General features: G+C 40.0%; 1 protein-coding gene across 1 annotated transcript in view; it reads left to right on the top strand.

Annotated features, from left to right (window-relative positions):
- Positions 1-7,154: 7,154 nt before the first annotated feature.
- LOC124552452 (polycomb protein Asx-like) overlaps positions 7,155-12,047 on the top strand; it is a 52,856-nt gene continuing 47,963 nt past the window's right edge. The window contains exons 1-2 of the mRNA XM_047126729.1: positions 7,155-7,270; positions 11,528-11,672. Of these exons, the coding sequence (XP_046982685.1) occupies positions 11,533-11,672 (140 nt within the window). The 5' untranslated portion in view covers positions 7,155-7,270; positions 11,528-11,532. The remainder of the gene's footprint in view (positions 7,271-11,527; positions 11,673-12,047) is intronic.

Genomic DNA, 12,047 nt, shown 5'->3' with positions numbered 1-12,047 from the left:
CCATCCATCTTCCTGCACCATGCATTTGGGTATTGATTTTCCACAGCGTGTTTCTCTGACGAGCACTGCTCCTTCTCCGCGTTCATCTAATTCGAGTGGCCAATCTTTTCGGGGCTTCACTCCTCACAGCCCTCGCAGTCGAACTGCCAACCACTCGGATTCTACCATTGTGTTACCATCTTCGTGTGACAGCTCTTTATCACGCCGTTCAACCCACGCTGGCTCCTCATTGTCTTCGGCCACACTCCCTCGTCTGTCAGCTGATTGCCCGAGGTTGTCTCCTGCACAGTCTAGTGCACCTGCCACCCATCTCTTAGCAGATGCTTCCCCCTGCCAAGGCTTTCCCACACCTCCCTGCCTCCCTACCATTGCTCATACAGGTGCCATCCAAGAATTCACAACACATGTGCACCCTGATGACATACATACATTATCTGTTGTCGTAGATGGTGATACAGTGTGTGTGGTACTCGCGTGTGACAATATTGAGGGAGGAAGTGCAGAATCTCGTGTGGTGCACCGCTTTAAATTGAGCAGAAGTGCTGCGTGTGGCAATTTGCGTGCCTTTGTTAGGCCTTCTGGCAAGGTGATTCTCTGCCTGCCGACTGACGAAGTGCTACACCTTCACTCCAGGACGGGACGTCGTCTTCAGCCGCCGGCGTCGCTTGCTGACTTCACCGTCGACGTACCGGGCTTCACCCCCCGGTCTCCTACCCCAGTCGACCGCTTCCACCTGACGCAGAAAAACTGTGCGTTACCTTCCTAACTTCTCACCCCCCCCCCCCCCCCCATTCACAGGGACGTACTCCATACTGCGCAGGGGGGGGGGGGGCTATGTGGCGTAGAGCGCCATAAAAATCGATATTTGTTCTGTGCGTAAGTGTGCTATCTTTGAGGAGAGGGCTTTGGAGAGCATGTTGAACACTAACGGGAGTTAGCCTCCGGACTTGTATCTGTGTAGACGCTAAGTGTGAATAAATCTGTATATGAGAGAATTCTAGTTGTTTACCTACAACTATACCATATTCCCTCAGTAGCAAAGCAACTCAACACTCCTTAAGCTTGAACAAATAAGACTGCTAGGCAGGAAAGTCATAATTTGGTGCTATGTGTTCACGACCCAGCTGAGGCCATTTGTGGTCAATTTTTTATTGCATCCATAACCTTACACATCCCAGTATAAATATCACTGTCAAGTTGACAATGGAGAAATCTGAATGGCCATGTATGAAGAAAGATCACTGTATGTGAGTGAGGTTGGGTTTGGCCTGTCAGAGATACAAAATTGATAAATATGTGCACCAGCCAGTGGGAAGTTTTCCATAGACAACACGTCAGTTCTCTTACATGTGTATAAATCTCATGGGCTCACACCCACAGTCAGAAGAATATTGCTATTTGTTTGTAGCAGTGGACAGATATAAATGTTGTGCAGAAGCAACTCCTACATGGGATATACACTACTGGCCATTAAAATTGCTATGCCAAGAAGAAATGCAGATGATAAATGGGTATTCACTGGACAAATATATTATACTAGAACTGACATGTGTTTACATTTTCACGCGAATTGGGTGCATAGATCCTGAGAAATCAATACCCAGAACAACCACTTCTGGCCGTAATAACAGCCTTGCTACGCCTGGGCATTGAGTCAAACAGACAGATCTGGTGCACCCAGGTTCATCGTTGAGTACACCATCGCAGGCATTCCTGTCTGTGATGCAGTGTCAAGGGTAACTGCAGCCGTGGTCTCCGAGCTGATAGTCCATGCTGCTGCAAATGTCATCAAACTGTTCGTGCAGATGGTGTGTACAGGTACAGCTGCCCATTCAGCTTCAACACGATACCACAGTTCAAGAGTAGTGACTTGCGTATTGTGATGAGCCAGTTGCTTGACCACCATTGACCAGATGTTTTCAGTTGCTGAGGGATCTGGAGAATGTGCTGGCCAGGGCAGCAGTTGAACATTTTCTGTATCCAGAAAGGCCAGTACAGGACCTGCAACATGCGGTTGTGCATTGTCCTGCTGAAATGTGTGGTTTTGCAGGGATCGAATGAAGGGTAGAGCCATGGGTCGTAACACATCTGAAATGTAACGTCCACTGTTTAAAGTGTGGTCAGTGCAAACAAGAGGTGACTAAGACGTGTAACCAATGGCACCCCATACCATCACATCAGATGATACGCCAGTATGGCGATGACGAATACATGCTTCCAATGTGTGTTCATCATGATGTCGCCAAAACACAGATGTGACCATCATGAGGCTGTAAACAGAACCTGGATTCATCCTAAAAAATGACATTTTCCCATTTGTGCACCCAGGTTCATCGTTGAGTACACCATCGCAGGCATTCCTGTCTGTGATGCAGTGTCAAGGGTAACTGCAGCCGTGGTCTCCGAGCTGATAGTCCATGCTGCTGCAAATGTCATCAAACTGTTCGTGCAGATGGTTGTTGTCTTGCAAACGTCCCCATCTGTTGACTCAGGGATCAAGATGTGGCTGCACAATCTGTTACAGCCATGCGGATAAGATGCCTGTCATCTTGACTGTTAGAGATACGAGGCCATTGGGATCCAGCATGGCATTCTGTATTACCCTCCTGAACCCACCGATTCCTCCTAACAGTCATTGGATCTCAACCAACGTGGGCAGCAATGTGGCGATACGATAAACCGCAATCATGATAGGCTACAATTCAACCTTTATCAAAGTCAGAAACGTGATGGTACGTATTTCTCCTCCTTACACGAGGCATCACAACAACGTTTCACCAGGCAAAGCCGGTCAACTGCTGTTTATGTATGAGAAATCGGTTGGAAATAATTTTCCTCATGTCAGCACATTGTAGGTGTTGCCACCGGCACCAACCTTGTGTGAATGCTCTGAAAAGCTAATCATTTGCATATACACCATGTTCTTCCTGTCAGTTTAATGTCGCATCTGTAGCACGTCATCTTTGTGGTGTAGGAATTTTAATGGCCAGTAGTGTACCAAGAGCAATGATGGCAAGGGTCTTTATGAATACAGAGATTTCAAGCTTTGGTTGTCCCATTCACATCATCACTTATCAAGGGTGACTATTTGAGTCAGTATTGTCTCTTGAGCTATCTAAGTTATGTGGTATCCAGTGGCACCATACAACAAGCTACCATTCCCCAGGCAATGGAATCTTGGAAAGATGGCATAGAACACTACAGGCTGTGCTTATGTGCCACAATAGTTGCTGGTCAGCTGCTCTACCACCAGTCTTGCTGGGACTTCTTACAGTAGTTAAGCCAGACACTGGGACTCCAACTGCTGTGATAGTTTATGGGGAAAAGAACTGTATCTACTGCTTGGTTTTTTTTCTTTCAATGCAGCAGATGCCTGTGGAACCAGGTTACACTCATCCTGAGCATCACAACACAGCATTCAGAAAATATTTATACATAATGACATTGCAACATGCACCCATGTAACGTTACAGACAGATGCTGTATGTGCACAATTAAAGCCACCATATTCAAGACCTTTTTGTGTATTTAAATGCAATGTACATACAGTCCAAATAGTATATAAGAAGTGGTCTCTGACAGTGTCAGGGGAGTGGGAGAAACCAGCATATGTGCTTACTTTAAAGCTTTGCTCTACTGCAGGGAGGTGGGTGGAGTTGGGGTGGGAGGGGGTTGTCTAGGTAATCGGTGTGGGAAGCACTAGTTACGGACAGCAAGTGAAGAGACTTAATCATTCTTTGGCAGACCAGCAGGGTTGTGTTTACTCATTCATTCTTTGTGAGTTAGTTCTTGAGTTTTTCTCTGTTTATCAGTTGTCAATTTGCTGTAGTAATCCAGAAAATAAATAGCTACTGCATGGTATTCTATGAGCTTCTGTTCTGTGGACTACCCTATGAACCCGGCGAATGGTCTACCCGACAGGAGGCCCTAGTCACACGTCGTCTCCCTTGTGACTGTATTTCAAAACATGAGCATTCTGTTGCAGTTATCATGGAGTAATTTCTGCTATACTTCATTCCATATCAATGTGTTTTCATTTTATTACTGAAAAATCACAGAACACTAGTCAGTGGAGTGGCAACAACTTCACAGCTTCTGGCCTACAAGGAGAACGATGTATGTTTTATTTTCTGTAGCAGTATTCAGGATACCTAGATCAACAAAACAATAAGATTCTAAAATCTTGGAAGAATGGCGTGTCTGCAGGTGTCATTTACAAGCCATTTGTCAGTAACTCTTGTAACAGTACTAATCCCATAATCTACACTATAGTATTACTACCTGTTAATATGACTTAAGTTAATGCCATGTTAAAACCTGAGCAACCTTTGTGTCAACTGAAAAAAAATAATACAAGACCTCTATGTATCATGGAATAATAATACTGAATTTGAGAAGTGTTCAAATGCTGTTACTTTCCTTGGAATCTCAATTGATTCAAAAGTATCCTGTGGTAGCCATATAGAAAAAGTGGCAAGAACATTAGCAAAGGAATATTTGCTCTAAGAAAGCTTCATCTTTTTCGAAATGCACCAGTACTTAAAGTGGTTTATTTTGCTTTAATACACAGTCACATTTCCTATGCCACAATACTGTGGGGACATCAAACCAAGGCACCTAATGTCTTCAAACTACAAAAGAAGGCAATAAGACTGGTATGTAGCTTGTGTAATAGGATGACCAGAGCGGGTGATGTGGTCAGGGTTGTAAGGCGAGGCTGGGTAGAAGAAGGTGGCTGTTTTTAGCAATCTTCTTCTTTATTGTTGGCTCTTCCAATACATTTTCCGGTAGCTCAGCCCCACCACTCGTGTTGTGGTGGAGACGTGCTGGTGCGTGCTTATCAGGGGTCCCACCAGGGAAGTGTATTGGACCCAATCCTCTTCTTTATACATATAAATGATTTCTCACAGAGTTTCAGGTATGGGAAAAAGATATTATTTGCTAATGACAGCATGTTAGTGATTGAAGATAAAAATTCATCTCAGTTAACAGAAAACTCCAATGATGCTTTTATAGAAGTCCACAACAGGTCACTACAGAATAGAGTAACTCTGAATGTCAAAAAGACAAATTGTATAAAATTCTGAGTAAATAAAAAACAGTGATACTACATTGAAAGTAAACAATAATGTACTACTCATAGACTGTGTAACTGATGCCAAAATCTTGGGGCTGAATGCAGACTGTCAATTGAAATGAGCAGAACACATGAGAATTTTTTGCAATGAGGCTAACCTCAGCAGGTTATGCCCTGTGAATCTTTTTATCAGTGTGCAATATTTCATGCCTCAAAGTAGGCTACTTTGGATATATGCGTACAGTCTTCAAGTATGGAATAATGTTTTGGGGAATAAGTGCTGGGAATATACAGACTATTTTCAAGATACAGAAAAGAGTAGTATAAATGGTGACAAATATCATTAACAGAGCACACTATAAAGAATTGTTCAAAAAGCTAGAAATTCTATCAGTTCTGTGTGAATACATCTAACACAACATAATGTATATAATAAAAAATTTTAATCTGTACACCTCAGACATCACGATACATGACCATGGAACCAAATCTAGAGAGTGTTTACTTCTAAATAGAATAAACAAGTCAAAAACTCAAAATCATATATTGTACCATGGAATAAAATTGTACAATAAAAGATACAAATGATCCACACGCTTTTAGCCAAAATCTAAAAAATATTTACTAGATAGTAGCTACTACACTGTAAGTGAATATTTAATATGACTGTAGATAGTAACTTCACGTTCAGGAACATTGTACTATGTAACAATTTATAACCTGTTTAAAAAAGTAGAACTAAGTATAGGACCATAAATACTTAAGAGAGATGTTTATTTTAATACGGAATATTGTACAAACATTTGATGACATCCATACAGTGTATGTTGTTCTACAGATGAATAAATCAATCAATCAGTCAATCAACTCATTTGTATAAATTATGAAAAGCAATGGTGTAAGCGAAGAACCTGGTTGCAATAGTGTGTTTGAGTTGTTTTTATTAAAATGTACAATTTGTCTTCTCTCACTCTGATATGATGTAATAAGAGACAGAGGTTTATCTTTAAAACCATTTTAATAGAACTCTGTGGCTGATAGAGTCAAAAGCTTTACTTAGTCTACAAGTAAATCAGTCAATCAACTCATTTGTATAAATTATGAAAAGCAATGGTGTAAGCGAAGAACCTTGTGGGACACCTTGTGTTGCAATAGTGTGTTTAAGTTGTTTTTATTAAAATGTACAATTTGTCTTCTCTCACTCAGGTATGATGTAATCAGAGACAGAGGTTTATCTTTAAAACCATTTTAATAGAACTCTGTGGCTGATAGAGTCAAAAGCTTTACTTAGTCTACAAGTATAGCATTTACAGAAAGATTGGATTCCAATGCAGACAGAGTGAAAGAAATAATATTTTCCACCTCTTTCATAGTTGATAATCCGGGTCTGAATCCATACTGTGAATCCCTAAGAATGTTGTTGGCAGATAGATGCTTATGGTTTTGGAGTTACATACAGTGCTTTGCTACTGTGTATTAGAGAAATTGGTCTACAGTTTCTTGGACATGAGTTATCTCCTTTTTTGTTGAGTGATGTGACCAGTGTAGTTTTTAAACATGCTGGGAAATAACCACTAGTAATTATCCAATTTGCAAGTAAACAGAGTAGATGTACTATTATGTCCCCATTTTTTAAGTACAAAATTAGATAAACTATTAATTTTGCAGTTGATTTTATGATATGAAATAGCTGAACCTTTTACCATTCACATGTAGAAGAAATGTGATCAAAATGTATGAAATCGATAGCACCCCTTAGGACCAGTTCACATATTATTATCTGACTCAGTTGCAATAGAGGAACTAACGTCACAAGCATTAGCAAAACAGGCAGTAAATTAAATTTGGATCGGTCGGTATCGTTTTATAATTATTGCTTCTTTGTGATTGTCATTTGCCTTAAACTTTGCTAACCCGGTTTCTGATCTGTATTCACTATTTAATTTAATGTAGGTTAGCCTTGTCTGCATCGTAATTTGTATATTCATCATAAACAGAAGCAAGTAAAAAAATATATGGACTTTGAAACATAGTCTTTGGTTTTAAGTGGTGTATCTGTGGAAGAGTTTTGCATCAAACATCAGACAAGGTGTTTATGTTTGTATGTTTTTTTTGTGTGGTGCAAGCACGAGAAGAATTCAAAAATAAAGTTGTTGTGTTGTTATAGTTCATTCACGGATTTATATAACGAAGGTATGTTAAATCTCGCTCAGATAAATATCACGCGGTCATGGATTCTCGTAATTACTATGTATGCACACAATTATGCCACAGAGAACTGAGTCGATTTAATGTTTAATCTTTAAATATATATTAATTTAGCCTCATTCTGATCTATACTGGTAACAAATGATATCTCCTGACGACGATTAGGATATCTTTATTGCAGAATGTCTACTGTAGTTGCGAAAGATAATTGTTTATTGTGTTGCGTACTTTTTGTTTACATTTTGAATTGATGTTTGTAGAAAGGAGCACACTGTTTATCACAACTCGGTAGAAAAGTCAGGTGTATCAAATCACATTTCGTTGATTGTAACATTTACTACAACTTTTTAACTGTTGTTTTAGATTTCCGTAGACTTTTGAAAACAAACAAACATATTCCTTTTCTGTTACATCTCTGAAGGAAGGGAATGTCAACTGCCAGAAAAAGGAGCAGTCAAATGTACGATAAAGTTACGTTATTGTAGCCGAGATGCGAAATAAAACTTATTACGATTAATCTAGAGACCGACTTTGTAAGCAAAAACCAATTCATTGTGAAAAACTTCAGTAACCAAGTTCCACAGACCTGTACAGCAGATGTAGGCACCAGTATACTTAAAAATATCCTGACTTTTCTGTGGGACCTTTTGAACTAAAGGTATTTGGTAATAGAATGAGTCAATGCACAGTTTACAGAATGTTTATTAGAAAATTTATAAACAGAATGGTTAATATAACATGAAAAGAGTAAGAGCATGTATGAATGAATCACACATTACAATGAAAAATTTTCAATAGATCAGCTTTCACCATTGATGTAATGTCAACCGATGCTGTGATGTAATGTTTTGGTGCAGATTTTCACAGTTTAGTAGTTACTTGGTGGTGAAGCCAACAAATGTGAAAGCAAAAAACTAGGTAGTGGTAACTCACTAATCTGTAGCTTTGCTCGAGGTAAAGATAAAGTTGGAAAGTGACAGTTTTGTTGTGAAAGCAAAAAACATGGTTGTGATGACAGACTGATCTGTAGCTTAGCCCATCTGAAAAAATTGCCACTGATATCACGTTGTAGTTACCATGTTGTTTACAATGTTTGTCACGTTTCCTGTGTCACTAGTCGAAGCAGGCAACTAATACCAAACTTTCCTCTGTATCTATTCTCAACCACAACAGGAACCTCCTGTACAGAATAGGAGGAGTGTGCCACGAGGAAAGCTTTTGGCTGAGATATGAAGACATGAGGTTTATCACACATTTGTTTCATTTCTGCTGGAAATCTATAAAAAATTAAACTTGTTAAATAGTGCAAATCCATCTATAGTGATTAAGGAAATGTTATCCAAGTGCAAACAGTTTTTTGTGTTGTATTCACTGAGTCAGTGTTACGATCTGTGTGTTCTGATGTGTAAGAGGAGATTTTTTTTTATTGGTGACTTTCAAATGAATAAAATATATCTGGTACACACAGTGTGTTTATAAATGTATGGTGTAGTTTTAATAATTAATAACAAATGAATTTATAACTTTATGTTGGCAAGCTTTACAGCATAAGCAGCAGCAATTGTCCAATAACAATCCTTAATATGTGCACCCTTGGTCAAACGACTCACATATACACGGAAATCAAATTCATCCCATACTTAGTGTAGCATGCCCTCCATGATGGTCTGCAGTACATGCTTTATCTGATAAGACACTTTCTCAAGGACTACCGGCATTGGCTGTACACAAACTCAGTCTTTCACAAACCCTCACAGAAAGAAATTGCAAAGTGTTAAATATGGTGCATGGGGTTGTAAGTTGTTGTCTGCTGTTGCAGCATGTCCAATCCAGCATTGGTAAAGAACATGATCAAGAAGCTCTCATACATTAATGTGAAAATGGTGCAGAGCACAAACATGTTGCAAAGGTAGTCATCATAACTGGTATTCAGCTGTGGTAACAATGAGGTTTCAGACATGTCTCAAAATGAGTTACCTGCCTGGATTTGTTGTTTGAAGAAAAATAGGCAGTGGGCTTTCTTGCACAACATCTCACAGGAAACATTCACTTTTGTAGAGACCTGCTGATGTTCAGTTACAGACACTGTGCGTGTGCATTTCACAACTTATTTGGGAAGTGGCTTCATCACAGAAGAAGAGTCATTCTACTAAACCAACGTCTTCCATTTTTAACTGCAGCTCTTCACAAATGTCAAGCCTTCTCACGTTGTTGGCGTAAGAGCCTCCACTAATACTACTCTGTACAGGTTAACATATAGCTGCTTACACAACACCTTCCACACCATAATCTTTGGTGCAAACGATTCACTGCTTGCCTTACTAAGTAACTTGCAATGCTGTTGGTGAAGTGCCTCGTGTACTCCATTTGTATCAGACACATAAGGTTGACCAAGACTCCTCCCCGTACTAAGGCATCCAGTTCCTACAAACTGTCAGAACTACCTCCCTTTGTTATTCTTGTGTGGTGGATCTTTCCTAAACTATGCACAAAACTCAAGCTGCACTGTAACCACAGATCTGGGAACTTCAAAATGGAGTGCACAGAAGGCCTTTTCCTGTTGTGATCCCATCTAGAAAACAGACTCTGCACCTGTGGAGTGAGTATGCAAACAAACAGCAGGTAATGCATCAAAACCTTGGACAGTTGCTGCTGCTTATGCTCTAAGGCATGCCCAAATAAAGTAATAAATCCAGAATGAGGTTTTCACTCTGCAGCAGAGTGTGCGCTGATCTGAAATTTCCTGGCAGATTAAAACTGTGTGCCGGACTGAGGCTCGAACTCGGTACCTTTGCCTTTCGCGGGCAAGTGCTCTACCATCTGAGCTACCCAAGCACGACTAGCGCCCCATCCTCACAGCTTTACTTCCGTCAGTACCTCGTCTCCAACTTTCCAAACTTCACAGAAGCTCTCCTGCGAACCTTGCAGAACTAGCACTCCTGGAAGAAAGGGTATTGCAGAGACATGGCTTAGCCACAGCCTGGGGGATGTTTCCAGAATGAGATTTTCACTCTGCAGTGAAGTGTATGCAGATATGAAACTTCCGGGCAGATTAAAACTGTGTGCCAGACCGAGACTCGAACTCGTTACCTTTGCAAGGTTCGCAGGAGAGCTTCTGTGAAGTTTGGAAAGTAGGAGACGGGGTACTGGCGGAAGTAAAGCTGTGAAGATGGGGCATGAGTCGTGCTTGGGTAGCTCAGATGGTAGAGCACTTGCTCGTGAAAGGCAAAGGTCCCGAGTTCGAGTCTTGGTCCAGCTCACAGTTTTAATCTGCCAGGATGATACAAAGTAATAAATCAATTTGTTACTGATTTTTAAAAGTGTACCAATTCATTATAAAAACTCTATATATGACACAATTTTCCTGGGCCATTTTAGAAGCAGCACCACCAAGAAAATACACATGCCCACAATGTTGCTTCTTGACAATGAAAAGACTGAGAGATTTGAAATGTATATAGCTAAACATTCCATCCTATATTTGGAATTGGCACCAGGGCTATGCGTAGTGCCAGTTTGTACAGTGTTCTCAGCCCCTCACATAGTTTTTCCACTTTGCTGCTTGGGCACTGTCCACTTGGGCACATAATGGAGCTTAGTACTTTTTGTCTGATGTATGGAGAACACATGCACATGTGTAGTGACGTGGGAAACAAGGGATCTCGATTCTTTTAAGGCAATTCTGTGTGAAAGATTATGGTAGGAAGAAATATGATCATTGCTCCAGAAATTTCTTGGTTTCTCCACTGTGAAAAGTCTCTTTGAACTGAACGAATTATGGTTAATTGGAGTAAACTGAACTGAGAAACTTAATGGACGATATAATTTTGCTATTTAGTTTGTCACCAATTAAACTCATATACACCATTTTCTTATTGAAGAAAGTAAATGTGAGGGTGAAGATCAAAGGAAATGTTTGTCTTCCTCACATGTTTCAAGTGAATAAATTAGAAACTGTGAGATTCTTCCCAGTGGTGATCTGTAATGATGTGTTGAACTATCCAAAATCAAGTCCATAGACTACCATAACTTATGCTTCAATCCCTTGCTTGCATTTTTCCTCAATACATAAACACCAGTTTCTATGTTTACCACAATGGATTTCCTACATTCTGTAACTGTTTATATCACAGACATCGCTACCATATTTCTGAACACATAACTGCTAACAAAGGACCAGAAACAAACAACTACAATGGTTTTTTAGATGTCTAAGAATAGATTTGAAATTTATATTTTCAGCAACGATGGCCCTCGCAACTACAAGAGAACGGCGTAACAATGCTGGCAACCGCATGGCAAAATTGCTGAATGAGGAAGAGGAAGATGAGTTCTACAAGACCACATATGGTGGATTCAGTGAAAATGAAAATGATGATGATTATCAGTAAGTCATATTGATTCTCCATATACTTAGAGCATGCTTTAATTTTGTTTTGGTTCATTGTTTTCATATAATGTTGCACAAAAATATTTTTGTGTGATTCTAATTAGATAAACTTTAAATTCGTGTTATTTGAAAGGGGAGCCAGTGCAGTCTGAAGCATTGATTAAGTCAAACAACAGAAAATTACAGTTATGTCTTCCTCAGATCCACCAGGAATAATGGGAGTCCTTCAAATAATGTAGACTGCCCTTCAGTTACCTACACTCACCTCATGCGGCGTGGCTTATGTATCTAGCAGGTAACTGTATTGGCCCCAGCATGACAGTGCAAGGTACCAATATGTTCCAAAAAGCCATGTGCGAACATGTGATTTTT

The sequence above is a fragment of the Schistocerca americana genome, chromosome 10 (genome assembly GCF_021461395.2).
Source record: "Schistocerca americana isolate TAMUIC-IGC-003095 chromosome 10, iqSchAmer2.1, whole genome shotgun sequence".
Taxonomy (NCBI): Eukaryota; Metazoa; Arthropoda; class Insecta; order Orthoptera; family Acrididae; genus Schistocerca; species Schistocerca americana.
The sequence above is the reverse complement of the archived record's forward strand: the minus strand, read 5'-3'. Positions and strand labels throughout refer to the sequence as shown.